This window comes from Paroedura picta, chromosome 16 (genome assembly GCF_049243985.1).
Source record: "Paroedura picta isolate Pp20150507F chromosome 16, Ppicta_v3.0, whole genome shotgun sequence".
Classification (NCBI taxonomy): Eukaryota; Metazoa; Chordata; class Lepidosauria; order Squamata; family Gekkonidae; genus Paroedura; species Paroedura picta.
The window spans coordinates 13,942,012-13,959,048 of record NC_135384.1 but is presented as its reverse complement, the minus strand read 5'-3'; the positions used below and the strand labels follow the sequence as shown (position 1 = coordinate 13,959,048).

The window sequence follows — 17,037 nt, the reverse complement described above, 5'->3', positions numbered from 1 at the left end:
TACAGCATTCATGGATCAGATGAAGGACCATTCTAGATTGCCATGCTACTTTGCAAGGGAAGGGGGGCTTCCCTGATTCCTCAAAGGAAGCCGCAAGCTATATATGAAGACAATTGCTCCCCCTTATGCTTCTCCCACATGTTACTCCAAGATATAGTGCTTCTTTCCAGAGAGGTTTCATTTATTTTTAGAATGCACATATACCCTACTTCTTCAAGGCAGTTTCAAGTCCAACATCATAAAGCAATAAAAAGAACCCCACAGCCAAATTAAAAACAGCACATCATATATATATTTTTAATGCCAACTACATTTAAAACTATGTAAGGTGCCTACTCAGTGCCCCATGTGATTTTTTTTTTAAAGAAGCAGTTTTTGCATCTTCTGTGGGAAACTTAGAGCAGGGCACTAATCAGCTTAATTGAAGTGTTCCTTTGCTATTCACACATATTCTCATTTCATGTGGTATTTTGAACAAGGGCAGCCATATAGGTAGTGGCTGGGTTTTTATTTCTCCTTCATATTTTTCCTCATGCATTTCTCCAACACAAAAGTTTCTCTTCTCGTAATTATATTCATACTTTGTGGCTCCTCCCCCCTCTACACACACAAATAAATGTTTCCCATTGTGTTCATTGTCTATTCCAGGACACGGCATCGATAAATAAAATTCTCATTATACTTGTATCCTTACGGAACGCAGTAGCCTACTCAAGCTTTTCCTCAGGGCTGTTTTCATCTCCTGATTCCTGAGGGTATATATCAGGGGGTTCAGAAAAGAGGTCACGACACTGTACATGAGGGTGGCTGTCATGTCTCTCTGTGGCGAATCTCCTGAAGTTGGAGGTAGGTAGTTGAACAGCACTGGCACATAAAGCAGCCCTACAACTGTGAGGTGGGAGCTACAGGTGGAGAAAGCTTTCCATCTCCCACTATGAGACTGAACCTTCAGGAACAGAAAGGAGATGATGTAAAGATAGGAGAGAAGAGTTAAGACAAAAGGAATCATGACGATTGTCCCAGTGACAATGTTGAGGAGGCTGAGGTTGAGTATTATGCTACTGCAGGACAGTCTCAAGAGTGGTTTGATATCACAAAAGAAATGTTCAATGATGTTTGGGCCACAGAAGCGCAGTCGGGACGTCATGACTGAATGCATCAGGGCGTGAAAGAATCCCATGCTCCATGTCATTGCTGCCAGTAGAACACATGCTCTTCGGCACATGATGAGTGGATACTGCAGTGGGTTGCAAATGGCCACATATCGATCATATGCCATGGCTGCTAGAAGAAGAGCCTCACTGCTGCCCAGGAAATGAAAGAAATGGAGCTGGATGATGCATCCAACAAAGGAGATTTTTCGGTGGCCCAAGAGGAAGCCAACAAGCATCTTAGGAACGATGACCGTAGAGTAGCAAATGTCCAGGCAAGATAGGTTACCAAGGAAGAAATACATAGGGGAGTGAAGTCGGCGTTCTATCACCACGACACACACAATAGCACTATTTCCAAGTATACTTGCTAGATAGAGGAACAAAAAGACAGCAAACAGGAAGTTCTGAGCCTCCGGTCGATCTGTCAGGCCCATCAATATGAAGTGAGAGATGTCTGTCTGATTCTCCATTGTGGCTAAAATAGCAACAGTAATATTATATATACTCAAGAATCTTAGAATGTCATGATTTCTATAATAAGGAAGAATGAAAAATACATACGGGTAAGATGTTGTGCAGAGGACACAAAATACATAAATCCAAATAATTCAATTGTTAGTTTGTTCCAAAGGACTGGCTTTGGGGAAGTGACCAGTTCTTAACAAATCATAACCATCAGTCAATGGCTTTATTTTGATTGCAACATGGAAATCTATACCTTAAACCCTTGTATGAAAAAGCATCTTACACTGAACAGTCATAGTTATCACTAATTGGTCGAGATACAGAGAAGAGACCCAGCATCTTGAATTAGAATCACTGAGCATTTGTCAAAATTCACATACCAGCAATGTGCTCACCAATGACCAGAGGTCCTGAAGCCAACAGCTGATGGTAGGAATTGCATGAGTGAATCTGGTTATGCCAGAATGGGTATCAGATAGCCTTGAGGCTTCATTCATGATTTCTTGCCTGGGGGCACAGTAATGATAATACCAATCCAGATACATGGGTGCCTTTTCCAATTTAATATACACTATATAGTACTGCTGAGAAATTTCAACATTTTTGCCAATATCTTATGGCATTACTTTATTACTATCAACCCCTTTAATTTCATTCAGAGTCTATGAAAATTCCTTGCAACAGTTTCATTGGGGAAGCAATAACCCAGAAGCATTTTTTTTAATTGTGGGGAATCTGAATGGCAGGTGCCTACAGCTGCTTGGCTTCTTACCTTACCTTCCCTTTCACTTTTTTTTTAGAATTTGAGAAATGAAATTTATTGTGGGATTCCTATAGCTGTAAAATGTCTGAGAACATTTCACAAGAACATCAGAAAAGTTTCCTTTGGACCAAATAAATTTCACCGCAGTGTTTCCAAACTTGGTATCTTTAGTCAGGAGAACCTGGATAAAATTGATAGTCTAACAGCCTTGAAACCTGTTGCAAACTGCACACATCTGTCTCTTCCATCGTCTCTTTCCTTTTCTCTGCCTTTCTCAGTCTAATCTAACTCACAGGATTGCTGAGAAATCCTTGAAGGAGAAGGGCAGGGTACAACTGTAACAAACCAACCTACTGTAAACTCAAATAACTCTCAATGTTTTCTGCATGAAATTTGTAGAAATGACAAGATAGATCCTGGCAATGGGGTATAACCTGGTGTCTTCCTTGTTAGCCTTATTGTCACAAATCAGAGCTTTTCTATCGTTCACAATGAAGAACTTCAGCTTGGTATACCACCAAGAGTACAATCTCACATTAAAGTCCCTTAATACCACAGTATTTTTATCTTTCCTAGTCTTATATCTTTGCAGTCTTATATCTGTGAGTGTAAGCCTTTTCTTTAAAAGCGCTTGTCCGGACTAAAATAACAACAAAAGAAAAGATGAGAAATCACAATCAGTTCAAAATATGAAAGAATAACCTGTATAACCTGCAAGAGAGTTGTGAAGTTTAGCTATTGCAGCAAAATCTGCCTTTAAGTGAATATATGCATTCCATATCATTGGGGAAATGCAATCCACAATTGTTCAATGACTCTTCTTTAATGAAGTGAGTGAACCACTTGAGAGAGCCTGGTGTTAAAATAACAAGACAAATATTCCCTGGTTGGGACATTAACATTCTGGATAATTTTTAAAACAGTGCTAGTGGATGTACAGTGATTCAATATATATATATATATATTTCAATATATATATATTCAATATATATTCAATATATATATATATATATATATATATATATATATATATATATATTTTTTTTTTCCCTGTAAGTCCAAAATGGAAACAAGGCCTCCACAAATCTATTTGACTTCTTGAAAACATAAAAAGGTTAAGCCTTAAAGGGGGATTAGTTCTACTCTTATTGGTGGAGGGTAAAGTTAAGTAAAGAGTTTAGTAGCATTCTTTGAATCAGATTTCCAGAAAGGGTGTCCCCAATCTGTCCCCATTAAATCTAATGGAGAAAGACCAAACAAGAGAATCTATTTTCCCATCGTTGAATACAATGGGGACACACACTTAGGAGGCCCCTAGAATTTGACCGCCTAGTCCAAACCTCTTGAAACTTTTGAGGACTACAATTCCCATGAGCCCATTGTAGTCAATGAACACAGGTTGACTACCCCTGCTCTAATACATTTAGTTTTCTAATTCAGCATGAACTAATGGGTCTATTTCAACTTCTTACTAATTTGCATTGGCAATCTTATTTTACTTGTTCTTATGTCTCCCTTCTGTATAATTAATAATAATTATTTTATTTTATTTATATGGGTACATTTGTGCGCACCCCCTTGAAGTCCTACTGCTTCAGGGGCACATGGTGCCAAGGGTCGAACAGGACTGAATGGATAACATCATCATCATCATCATCATCATGTGTGCACACATTGATGACTGTTGACTCTCTAGAACTAGCTTTGTATCAAAATAAATTTTTGAGCTTCGACTTTTGAACTTGAACTGAGGGCTGCATCCAATAAACTCTTCTGTAGGAGTAGAGAGAGGAGGTATGCCTTTGAGCCACCAAAAAGTCTTTTTGAGGATCAAAGGACCTTCATAAACCAAATCACATGTAATGGAGGCTGTTGTTAGTAGAAGAATTGAGCCTACCATTTGGCTACACACTTTCCCCCTTCTTCTGCCTCAAGAGAATTTTATTGACCAGAAGAGTGTGTTGGTCAGATACCACAAAACTTTTTCGCTGTGAGGACTGGGACCTGAAATAATATTGATCTGAGAATTATATATTTCTTGCAAGCAGTCATTGCGTGAATAATAATTACTGGGATTGCTATAATCAGTGAGGTGCTGAGAGTGTGGAAGGATTATTTAAGAAAACGAATAAATACACAGTATTTTTATACGATTCAAAAATATTTGCAACCATTTTATGGACTGACTTTGCCAGAGTCTGTCATTCTATCCATCAGACTGTATCTCTGTAAAATACAGTCCTCTCTTTCATTTCTTGAATTTTTTTCGTTTACGCATGCTCATGAACCCGAGAAATTCTTTTAATGGATTATATAATCATTTTAACAAACCTTGGGGAGATTTATGGTCGCTATTTGAATCACAGTTCTCTTTTCATGAAAGAGAAAATACCACAATATTCAAGAAGTTGTGCAATTCTGATATTCCTGTTTCTGCTCAATGGAACTTGTTGTCTGGTTCCTGAAACTACAGAAGTTCCATTACAGCTATCCTGCCTCTCTGATATGCTATCACATCTCCCTCCCACCCCAGGAATGGAGTCGAACTCTGCGTTTTTGATTAGTGAATGAAACCATACATTTTTTTTTTTTGCAAAATGCTCTTCATGAAGCCATTAATAATACTGATGGTATCTCATCGTGTCAGCAAAGTTTCTTGTGGAAATTGTGATTCTAAAAGATTCCAGTACAATGGGTACTCTGAAGATGGTGATTTTATCGTTGGTGGTATCATGTCTAATTTCTATGGGAAAATTAGCCAGAATAACAGCTTTGAACAGCCTCCTTCTTATTTATTTGAGGCTTGGTAAGCACTGTTCAGCCAGGAATTCTAGACTAATGAATGAAATTCCAGGTTATCACAATTAATATGTTACCTATAAAGCATTGCTTTCTCCCATGTGTTCTTGGTCAATAATTAAGATCTCCCATACTGACTCTTCTCTGTGTGGCCCCAACATCAGTAGTTTGTATAACACATCTTCTCGTGCGAAGTCATCAGATGCCTAACTTTGCTAATTTTAAGCGTAACACCAAAATGTTGTTTTCTAACCTGTCTATTACCTGTGTGTATGTGTGTGTGTGTGCAAGTTTAAATATGTGGATAGAATTTGTTGGAGCAGGATTTAGCCTTTGTCAAAATGGCATTTTTATGCTGTTGGGCTGTGTTTATAAGCATATTTTAAATATTTTATTAAAACATTCCATTGCGTTGTATTTTAATTTTTGTGTGATATTTAGCCAACTCATCAAAAAGCAGCCGAGGGTTTTGGATCAGGGAAATTCAGATTCTTGTTCAGCTGTAAAGTATACACAGAAAATGGACAATAATCTCCAATGAATTTGGGGGTCCCTAACTTCTGTGTGGACAGGATTCTTTGAGATTATACTCTATGTCTCGGACAAGTGGCTTCTTCACCACTGAAGAAGCCACTGAAGAAGAAATACCATAGAATCATGGAATCATAGAATCATAGAGTTGGACAAGACCTCCTGGGTCATGTATATCACCCTGTATAGTATGGCAGTGATGATAGTAAAAACAATCAAATCTATCCTTTTCAATATGCAGCTCTTTCAGAACATGCTGATGATGCCACAACAGGGTTTGGAACTTTAATGAGAATCAGGTTTGTATGCCAATAAAGGTCTTCCGAATCTGAATAGTCAGGGACAAACCACGAACAAGTGCCATCCTTCAGAACTGTGTTTTGTATTTTATTCCAAAATCTGTTCCTTTTTCAAAATACAAGCAGCTACCTCTGATGTTGTTAAGACTTCAAACCACCAGGACAATTAAAAAAAAAACCTATACTCTTTGTATTGGGTGAATTAATAGGAAAAAAAAAATTCTCAGTCTGCCATAATCCAGTACAGTGGCCTTGATCATTATGTGTGTATGTCGTGTCCGACCCATCGCGACCCCATGGACAATGATCCTCCAGGCCTTCCTGTCCTCTACCATTTCCCGGAGTCCATTTAAGCTTGCACTGACTGCTTCAGTGACTCCATCCATCCACCTCATCCTCTGTTGTCCCCTTCTTCTTTTGCCCTCGATCGCTCCCAGCATTAGGCTCTTCTTCAGGGAGTCCTTCCTTCTCATGAGGTGGCCAAAGTATTTGAGTTTCATCTTCAGGATCTGGCCTTCTAAGGAGCAGTCAGGGCTGATCTCCTCTAGGACTGACCAGTTTGTTCGCCTTGCAATCCAAGGGACTCGCAGGAGTCTTCTCCAGCACCAGAGTTCAAAAGCCTCGATTCTTTGACACTTGGCCTTCCTTATGGACCAACTTTCGCAGCCATACATTGCAACTCGGAATAGCTTTGACTAGACGCACTTTTGTTGGCAGGGTGATGTCTCTGCTTTTTAGGATGCTGTCTAGATTTGCCATAGCTTTCCTCCCCAGGAGCAAGTGTCTTTTAATTTCTTTGCTGCAGTCCCCATCTGCAGTGATCTTGGAGCCCAGGAAAATAAAATCTGTCTCTATCTCCATTTCTTCCCCATCTATTTGCCAGGAATTGAGAGGGCCGGATGCCATGAACTTCCTTTTCTTGATGTTGAGTTTCAAGCCAACCTTTGCACTCTCCTCCATCACCCGCATCAACAGGCTCTTTAGTTCCTCTTCATTTTCTGCCATTAGAGTGGTATCATCTGCATATCTGAGTTTCTTGATATTTCTCCCTGCAATCTTGATCCCAATTTGTGACTCCTCTAATCCCGCCTTTCTCATGATGAACTCCACATACAAGTTACAAGTTATGTGTGTATAAACTTGCTTAATTGTTCTACACTGTCCACCTAGTACCTTCGCCTTGATCCATTTTGCCAATCATAGATCAGTTTGCTTGGAATTGTTATGGCTGCTTCTGTTACCTTCCTTAATCCGAATTTGGCTACTTAAATTCAGAAGCTGATTTGCAATGCTTGCTTCGTTTATCAAGTGATGACTTGCACTGGCAAGGGGATCATCTCAAAATTATCATCATAGAGATGTTTCTCAGGTGAGCTATGTGGCAATGCCTTTCAGCTGCTAATACAGCTAAGCCATGATGGGTACTTATGTGCAAACCTTACTGAAACAAACTATGCCTCTTTATTATAGTCATTGTACAATTGCATTACTACTGTTTTTCCCTCATTTCAGGGCATTCCCCAAATCATTCCAGTTCATCCTGGCATTCTTGTTTACAGTAATGGAGATCAATAGGGATCCTACACTCTTGCCTAACTTCACCCTTGGCATCCACCTTACTCAAGATTTTTTATTGGCAAAGAACATTTATTTGAACTCAATAATTTTGACATCCAGCCAACATGCAGTGACCCCAAACTACAACTGCAGGAAAAGACCACTTATGGCTGTAATTGGAAGTCTTCGATCTGATTTATCCATCAGTACTGCAAATTTCCTAGGGATATACAAGATCCCACAGGTAATGAATGGTATACTAACTCAATATAGGAATGAATTAATTCTGACAAGCTGCTTTGGACACATGATCCAAATACAAGTTATTTTGATCTGATGCTGATTTATAGCATTGGAGAAGTTGTTGCAGCCAGTGGAAGAGCCACTTAGTGGGGAAATAAAGAAGACATTTATTTAGAATTTTTATTCCATCTTTCCAGCAAATATCTGAAAGTGGCTTATGATTAGGACCATTAAAAAGTCACTAAATACAAGCCAAGACATAGAAGCATGAAATACACATTGAGCAACCTAAAATGCGGATGATAAAAATATCATGAAAGAAGTATACCATTAAAAGTTTAAGAGACAAAACCCTTAATGAAAGAGCTAGGTAAAAAGAGAGGTTTTGGCATGGTATTTAAAAGTAAGCAAGGCAAGTTAGGGAGAAAGTGTTCCAAAGCTGAAACTCTTTGTACCGGGAAACTCTTTGTTTCTGAGGTGTCCATGATTATACTGTATAATTATACAGTATGATTATACAGTATAATACATTGGATGCACAAGCTCTCAGTATAAAAAGGGTTTGTTATATATCTGTTTGTTGTTATATACAGATTAGCTGTAATTGTGTAATGACTCAGAGGTTAAAGTCGTGTCTCATTGGGTATATTTAGTGATCTCAGAAATTTAGAAGGCCTTTTGTTTTGAAGAAGATGACATATAATGTAATAAATGGGTCTGATGTAAATATAAGAAGGACAATATGAAAAAAGAGTTGCCAGGCTCCCTTTTAGTGGCCAGGGGTTCACTGTTTCAGGTGTCCTCTTTGCCACGTGGGGATTCCTCCCAAAGAGGCAAGAAGCCAGAAATAAACACAATGTGTCCACATCACCAAGAAGTAAGGTAAGCATGTCAATGACATTGAATGGGGGGGGGGGGATCCTTAGATTTTTAGGAAAACTCGGTGGTAAGAAGCTAATTCTATGATAGAGGTTTTGACCACTCTTGGGTGCTGTAGGCATATCACATTTGTTTCCAGTTTCTCCCCTCCCCCATCATGGTAAGCAGATTGCCATCCTGTGCCAGCTGGTCAGATGAACCTGACAGCAGAAGAAAAAACCTACCCTAGGCTATAATTACAGTTCAACCATTTAACAATGAATCAAAATAAAGTTTATCTTATCTCTTCTTTAATGATATACGAACAACTAAAATGGCCTCCAGATTTGTACCGTTTTCAACTGAACCTGGCAGCCTAATATAAACCAGTGCATAAATACAGAATGTTAGAAATGGGTACAATTCAGATTTTTAATGGGAAATCACCACATTCTTTCTTCACAGATTAGTTATGGCTCATTTGACTCCATCCTGAGTGACAAATCTCAGTTTCCGTCCTTCTATCGAACCGTTCCAAGTGAATTGTTGCAGTTCTATGGAATGAGTCATTTACTTGTGCATTTTGGTTGGAAATGGGTCAGCACAATCGTTTCCGATAACGACAGCGGTGGGGAATTTCTTCAAATAATTATCCAAGAAATTAGCAAAAGCCATTCTTGTATCGAGTTGATGCTTCTTTGGCCTGTCTTTCAAACGTTTATTCCGGAATCTATGAATTCCTTAGGCAGGAAACTTTCAACACTGACTTCCAAAATAGTGTTTGTGCATGGAGAGACGGACCATTTAATTGACCTGCAAGTACTTTTGCAAGAAAACCAGATTAGCGGCAAGGTATGGATCACAACAACTAAATGGAACTTTGCTTCTCATTTTGCTAAGAAGCCCTGGAACTTGACAGTATTCCATGGTGCTCTCTCTTTTGCGGTACACAAACGCGAGATTCCCGGGTTCCAGCATTTCCTGAAAACCATTAATCTCAATAATTATGGAACTGGTTTGTATCTGAATCACTTTTGGTCCCAGGTATTCAAATGCACATGGCCCAATTACACATTGGATGAAACCTGGAATACGTGTACAGGGAAAGAGAGGCTGGAAGAACTTACTAGCGATCTCTTTGATATGAACACATCCAGCTATAGCTACAGCATTTCCAATGCCGTTTATTCCATAGCACACAGTTTGCATGAAATGTTTAATCTGGAATCAGCAAAGAAAAAAACAACTAGAGTGGATCTCCATGATATTCATGCGTGGAAGGTAACTGTCTGTACTTGAAAAATATTACATTACTGAGAGAAGGGTTAAGAGTAGTAGAGAATTTACTTGGCATTCAGAAGGTCCCCGTTTCAAACCCTGGCATACATGGCTCCAAACTTACCTGTGGTCGGAGACTGCATCTCAGGGGATTCTGGCTGGGAAGAGTAGGGTGTTCTGGCCGCAGCTGACCGGGCTCATTGGGCCATGAAGTCAGAAGCCTCACAGGAGTCAGAAGACTGGACAATGGTTTTCGGGGAGGCCAGCCCTATCAAGAAGAAGAAGAAGAAGAAGAAGAAAAGTTGGTTCTTATATGCCACTTATCTCTACCCGAAGGTGTCTCTCCCCACAACAAACACCCTGTGAGGTAGGTGAGGCTGAGGGAGCCCTGATATCACTGCTTGGTCAGAACAGCTTTATCAGTGCTGTGGCGATCCCAAGGTCACCCAGCCGGTTGCATATGTAGGAGGAGTGGTGAATCAAACCCGGCTCACCAGATTAGAAGTCCGCACTCCTAACCACTACACCAAGTTGGCTCTATATAAGATGAAGTGCACTGGGCATGGCCTCTTTCCTGCTTCCCACCTGCCTATACCATTACTCTATAGTACTCTCTCTCGATCAACCATTACATGTTGTTAATTTGTTATGTTGTTTTTTGTTATGGCCTGTGGTTGTGCTATTGGGTATCAGACACTTTCGGGCAGAGGCTGTGTCAGTGTACCAGGAGCTGCCAATGTCAAGAGCCTCCATAAGAGGCTGGGGGCCTGCTGAGCCACAGTGCCTCCCATACATGGCAGATGGTGCCCTATTAGACACTGACACCCACAGGGCTCCTATAATAAGGCATCTCCTATTTTATCAGCATTCTAGATTGTCTGGAGGAGCTGGACCTGTCCATTGCTCACTACTCAGGAGTGGGGCCTGCTCGTGCAGGGCTTTCTTGTGGTTTGGCCACAAGGGGGAAGGATCTGCCTGTGGTTTGCCCATGTTCATGGGTGGTGGTACTAGGGATTATATCAAGTAGCAGCAAGCTGGGTAAGAGAAGTAATCTTATCTAGGACAGGATTCATTTCAAAAAAATTAACAAATTAAGTTTAATTAATAAAGTTCAGCAAGAAACCTTGCCTGATATTATTGCAGTCCTGAAGCATAACTCGGTGTTGCATTTTCCCCTTTCAAATTAGCTACATTCCCACTTGAGAAAAGTCCGATTTAACAACAGTGCTGGTGAAGAAATATCTTTCGATAGGAATGGAGATTTGTATGCTGGAAATGACATTTTGAACTGGGCCATTTTGCCAAATAATACCCCACTCCCTACCCAGGTTGGATATCTTGAACCTCAGACTCCTGGGCATCAAGTCATTGTCATCAAGGATGAAGCTATAGTGTGGAACGGCAGATTTAACCAGGTGAGGAACATTGAGGAACATGACACGTAATCTGGAGAGAGATTGTTAGGAAAATTGCTTCTTATCAACTATCTCTTTTCAAAAAAATCTTTTAGCAGTCAGGGGAATAAACAGATGTTTCAACATGGTAAATAAACTGTCTTCTAATAGATACTTCCTGGATAAAACATTCCTAGGTAAACTATTTAAGGCTTGGCCGGCCCCTTCTCCATGCCTTCCTGATCCCATGTGGGGATGAAGCTGCCACAGCTCTCCCATCTGTCTACCTGCCAGTATTCTTCCTCTTCAGCTGACACACACTGATGCTCGGCCAGCCAGGAACACAGCCACTTCTCTGCCTCATGGGGTGGTGCCTCCCGCAGCTGCTACCTGCCATAGGGCTGCAAGCCTACCCACCTCCCAATGGCCCCAGGTCACCTCCTGGACCTGAGGTCATCCCCCAGGCCTCCCAGTCACTCATGCAGTGCTTGTCCACCCACCTCCCTGTCCCCCACTGGCACCCCACTAAAACATTCCCTACAGCAAGGCTACCTGCCTCTATTGAGTGGACAATACCATAAAACATTAACAAAGCTTCTCAGTGTGTGGAGCCTTAATTGTGGAGGATCCCCCCACATTGCATTTTAATGTGTCCACTGAATACAGATCCTAGGGCCAAAATTCTTGCTGTCCTACTAGATGGGCTAAATGATAAATCTGACCAGATATTATCAGATATTAATTCAGTTGTTTGAATTAATGTCATTATTTGCCCTTGCAGCTAAGAAAATAAGGGGCAAATTTGTCCTGCAGAGATGGCAAGAAATAGGGAGGTGGTTATAGGAAACCTAGACATGTTTTTATTGTGATTAGTAACTGTAATCTGTGTTGTTCATTAATTTATTTTACAGTTTTATTATTGATTTGTAATTCTTTTCAATTTTCCTTTTGTATTGTGATAGCCTATGGCTACATGCAATAATATCTGACTTGACCAGCAAAATTCCAATGCAAATAAAAAACCCCACATTTGACAATTAATGTGTGTAAATTCTATAAAAGTAACTGCTAAATCTGATCAAACATTCATTAAAAATTGTGCAGTCTAATTAGCTATGCATATGACAAAATATATTTCAAACTGTGTAGTGACTGTAGATATAAAATAGGAACCTGGCTATAAAAGCTACATAGTTAGCAATTAAGGCTAGAAGTGATTTGCATTTACAAATCATCATATGACAGAAATTTAGTACAGCACATGAGACTCTGTTGTGCCTATCATCCAATAGATATTTCAATTAAAAACTCTCAGTGTCATGGAATAAGCTTTCTAGAGTCTGAAAGCACACGAGGAGGGGCATGATTAGCTGTTTTCGCTCTTCAACGTATAGGGGACAGAAAAATAAAATCTGAGCAATTGTTACTATTGTATCTATTGAGCAGAGACAATGCTTCAACTGTATTGGGATTCGGGGGAATCGACCCTGCCAATGGGAGGACATTAAATTTTGCCCTTAAAATGCCCATCTAAATTTTGGATTTCAGATATATTGCTGAAGTCAAACCCGGCCCAATTTTCAAGTTCTTATAGAAAAAGGGGAAATCTGCAAACTCATTTTGTGCATTGATGTCCATGCTTCATCAGACTTCTTGCTTCAAAAAGCCCAACTTCTAGGAGCTGTTCTGGATCTAACACAATAAACCTTAGTTGATCTCAAGCTCTGAAGGACCATCGTGGGTAAAGAATGGACGCCAGTAATTGGGAATTAGACTAGAGGGATTTACCTAATAATATAACATATGTAACCACAGTATAGAGCCTCTTGTGGCGCAGAGTGGTAAGGCAGCCATCTGAAAGCTTTGCCCATGAGGCTGGGAGTTCAATCCCAGCAGCCGGCTCAAGGTTGACTCAGCCTTCCATCCTTCCGAGGTCGGTAAAATGAGTACCCAGTTTGCTGGGGGGTAAATGGTAATGACTGGGGAAGGCACTGGCAAACCACCCTGTATTGAGTCTGCCATGAAAACGCTAGAGGGCATCACCCCAAGGGTCAGACATGACTCGGTGCTTGCACAGGGGATACCTTTATCTTTACCTTTAACCACAGTACAGTGTCTATTGTGCATAAACCAGCTTCTTGTCTCAGGATTAAATTATGAGTTCCTCTGGGAGCATAAGATCACATTTTTATCCTATCTTGACTCCAAGAATGTCAAAATTCATACACTGTTCTTCTATTTGGTCCTCAGAAATTGATCAAGCTGAGTTGGTCAAGGAGTTGAAGGAGATTTTCTCCAGTCTCAGGGAGACATTTTAATCTACAGTACTTCTCCCGGAGAAGTCCTCATCGAATAAAAACTTGAGATCATACAGTAAAATATGACAGAATAAAAGGAAGTATATCTTGCATTTTGTGAAATAATGTTCTCAGTCATTAAAATTTAACTGAGGTGTCTGGGTGATATAGCTAAGCTGTAATCATAGACACAAGTGATATGAAATTAAAAGATGGTTAAGACACATTCTTTTAAGAATGTCATGTTCTGGGGTACAGAGAACTGGTGAGAACTATAACTTTCATTCTTCCTGAAGGCATCTCACTAGTTATTGTTGAATATTGAATGCTGCATTAGATAAACCCTTTGTCTTCTCCTGGATGACTTCATTTCTTTCTTGCATACAAATGATTGCTGAAATCCATGTTCATGAACATAACACATGACTCTGTATTTAGACACCAACATCTGTGTGTAGTGAAAGCTGCCACCCTGGCTCCAGAAGAATGGTTCCAGTTGGGAAGTTAGCTTGTTGCTTTGATTGTATCCAGTGCATGAAAGGAGCAATCTCTAGCTGGAAGGGTATGTGTCCACAAAGCTATCACCAGATAGTGTACGTTGATGTGGTGTTGCTGAGGTTGATTGAAGTTTTTTACTAGCTTGTCTCTTACTGTATAGGATCCAACCCTGATGAATAGAAGTGGAGAGTTTCCCTTTAACTAAACAGAATACTGTTTTTTGGGGGGGGAGGGGAATGGGACACATGAACAAAAATCACATGTGGTGGGAATATCAGTAAGCAGAGGAGTCCAATGATATCGGGTGAATAAGCTGGCTGAATCCACCCAATGTATCCTGACAATACTATCTACATATTCAGGCTCATATTTAAAAATTGATTACCCTACCCACCCCCATTGATTTATAACTTTAAAAAACAAACCACATGGATCTCTTTTGAAAATTTCAGATATGGATTATTGTGAGGAATGCCCAGAAGAACAATACCCAAATGATCAACAAAACAAATGTATTCCCAAGTTCATTTCCTTCCTGTCATATGAAGATCCTTTGGGAATCATCATGGCATCATCTGCAGGTTTTCTTTCCATCATCACAATCGTGGTTCTAGGAATATTCATTGAACACAGGAACACACCAATTGTGAAAGCCAACAATCGTGACCTTACTTTCCTTCTTCTCTTCTCCCTCCTGCTGTGTTTCCTTTGTGCCTTGATATTCATTGCAAAGCCGAGGAAAATTACCTGTCTTCTCCGACAAACCTCTTTTGGTATCATCTTCACCATTGCGGTTTCTTCACTCTTGGCTAAAACTATCACTGTGATCTTGGCCTTTCTGGCCAGAAATCCAGGAAATGGGCTGCACAAATGGATCGGAAAAAGACTAACAAAGTCGGTAGTTATCATCTGCTCCCTCATCCAAGTTGGCATTTGTGCTGTCTGGCTTGGGACTTCTCCTCCATTCCCATATATGGAGAAGACATCAGAGAAAGGACAAATCAACTTTGTTTGCAATGAAGGGTCTGTTCTCATGTTCTACACTGTGCTAGGCTATATGGGTTTTCTAGCCATGGCCAGCTTCATTGTGGCTTTCTTGGCTAGGAAGCTACCTGATGGTTTTAATGAAACAAAATTTATCACCTTCAGTATGTTAGTGTTTTGTTGTGTCTGGTTGTCCTTTGTGCCCACTTATGTGAGCAATAATGGGAAGTCCATGGTGGTAGTAGAGATATTCTCTATCTTGGCTTCTAGCACTGCTTTACTTGGTTTAATCTTTTTCCCCAAATGCTACATTATTGTGCTAAGACCAGAGCAGAACTGTAAGGCAAATTTACTTTGGAATGCCCATGCTTGAGCCAGAAAATAATAATGTCAAATATTTTATTATTTTGTTTTATTAATATATCATTTTATATACTGCTACTCCCAAATGGCTCATGGTGGTTAACAACTCTCAACAATAAAACTCCCTTTGGCTCAACAGACCTTCAAAAGCCTCTGGGGAAAACTTTTTAGGAGGATCTTGATAACCTCTGTGCGGGGCCCAGATCTTCTTTGCTCTGGCCTCAACCAAAAACCTGGTGGAAGAACTCCATTTAGCAGGCCCTGTTGAACTGTGAAAGCTCTGACACTGCTTGCAGCTCTCAAGGGATCTCATTCCACCAGGTAGGGGCCAGCTGCACCCACTGCAATTTTGGGTCAAGGACAAGGGTAGGCCTGTGTAGAGTGAGTTACAGAAGTCCAGTCTGGAGGCAATCATTGCATGACTGTAGTCAAGCAGTCTGAGGATACAATGCTTTCTGTGGCTGAATACTTAACTGGTGTCCTATTTTATTTCTTATTTTGTACTTATCTCTTATACTGTTTTCCCCTCTTTTCTGAAATGTTATCTCAATATTTTTAACATTTCAATTAAAAAAAATTTAAAAAATATTATCAGCAGTCCAGGGTTGGACTTGTAGCTGCTTCAACATATTCCTTGTCTCCAATGAAACCCATGTGAAGAAGAAACATTAAACAGCAAACAATTAGGCAAATTATATCTTGCTTCAGCTCAAAATAAAAAGTGTATGATAGCCATTAGTTTAAATAACCCACAACTGGAAGTAATACAACAATTAAGAGATTCAGGGGTAATATTTTTAATTCTAAAAACGAGACTCCTTGAAAGCAAAGTACATATGTTAGTGACAATGTATGTACCAAATAACACAAAAGTCATTTTCTTTCAAAGGATGTTAAAATTCTAAAATGAAGATATAATGATTTTTGGAGACATGAATTGAGTTTTAGATGGAAAGGATAGACCCAAGAATTCTAAATGTGGGAAGTTGCCAAACATGCATTTCAATATGTGTAAATTTTGAATTCTAAAATCCTTGGAGAATTAAATGCCCCCAAAATTGAAATTTTACTTTTTCTCATAGAAATGTCATACATATTCAAGAAAAATGTGTGCTGAATTTCAAAAAGTTGGACATTTTCTAAGGCCTTCTATAGGAATTAATTTTTCCTTTCCAATAAATCATAAGACTTCTACGACAGGCTGAGACCACTTGATCCCCAGGTCAATTTGAAATTGAAATTGCGTTAAGGTGATCTTTTGTAGACGTGTATTTGTAAAAATCTTATAATTTATTATAAAAGAAAAATTAGTTCCTATAAATCACTGAAGAAGTCATTGAAAATGAGGTACCCACCTAGGGACTCGTTTTAAACTGTATGCGCATCATGTGATTGCTACACTTTGTTGGAATAAACCATTAGCCATTGTCAGTTTATTTTGATCTTCTCTTGTATTTTGGGAAGTAAGCAACCCTTTCATTGGAGGAACGTTATTAACGAGTGCCACTAAGAAAAAAAGGAAAAATGTAGAAGAAAAACTTTACCTGGAGAAAG

At 39.6% G+C, this 17,037-nt stretch overlaps 2 protein-coding genes across 2 annotated transcripts; one reads left to right on the top strand and one right to left on the bottom strand.

The window, feature by feature from the left end:
* Positions 1–676: 676 nt before the first annotated feature.
* LOC143825389 (olfactory receptor 12D1-like) lies at positions 677–1,624 on the bottom strand. Its single transcript, XM_077313417.1, has one exon. It carries the CDS (start codon positions 1,622–1,624, stop codon positions 677–679), a length of 948 nt encoding a protein of 315 aa, XP_077169532.1.
* A 3,355-nt stretch (positions 1,625–4,979) lies between these two features.
* LOC143825388 (vomeronasal type-2 receptor 26-like) lies at positions 4,980–15,493 on the top strand. The gene is made up of 6 exons (XM_077313416.1): positions 4,980–5,188; positions 7,524–7,812; positions 9,135–9,950; positions 11,135–11,362; positions 14,077–14,200; positions 14,589–15,493. The coding sequence occupies exons 1-6, from the start codon at positions 4,980–4,982 to the stop codon at positions 15,491–15,493; spliced, it is 2,571 nt and encodes an 856-aa protein (XP_077169531.1).
* The last annotated feature ends 1,544 nt before the right edge of the window (positions 15,494–17,037 follow it).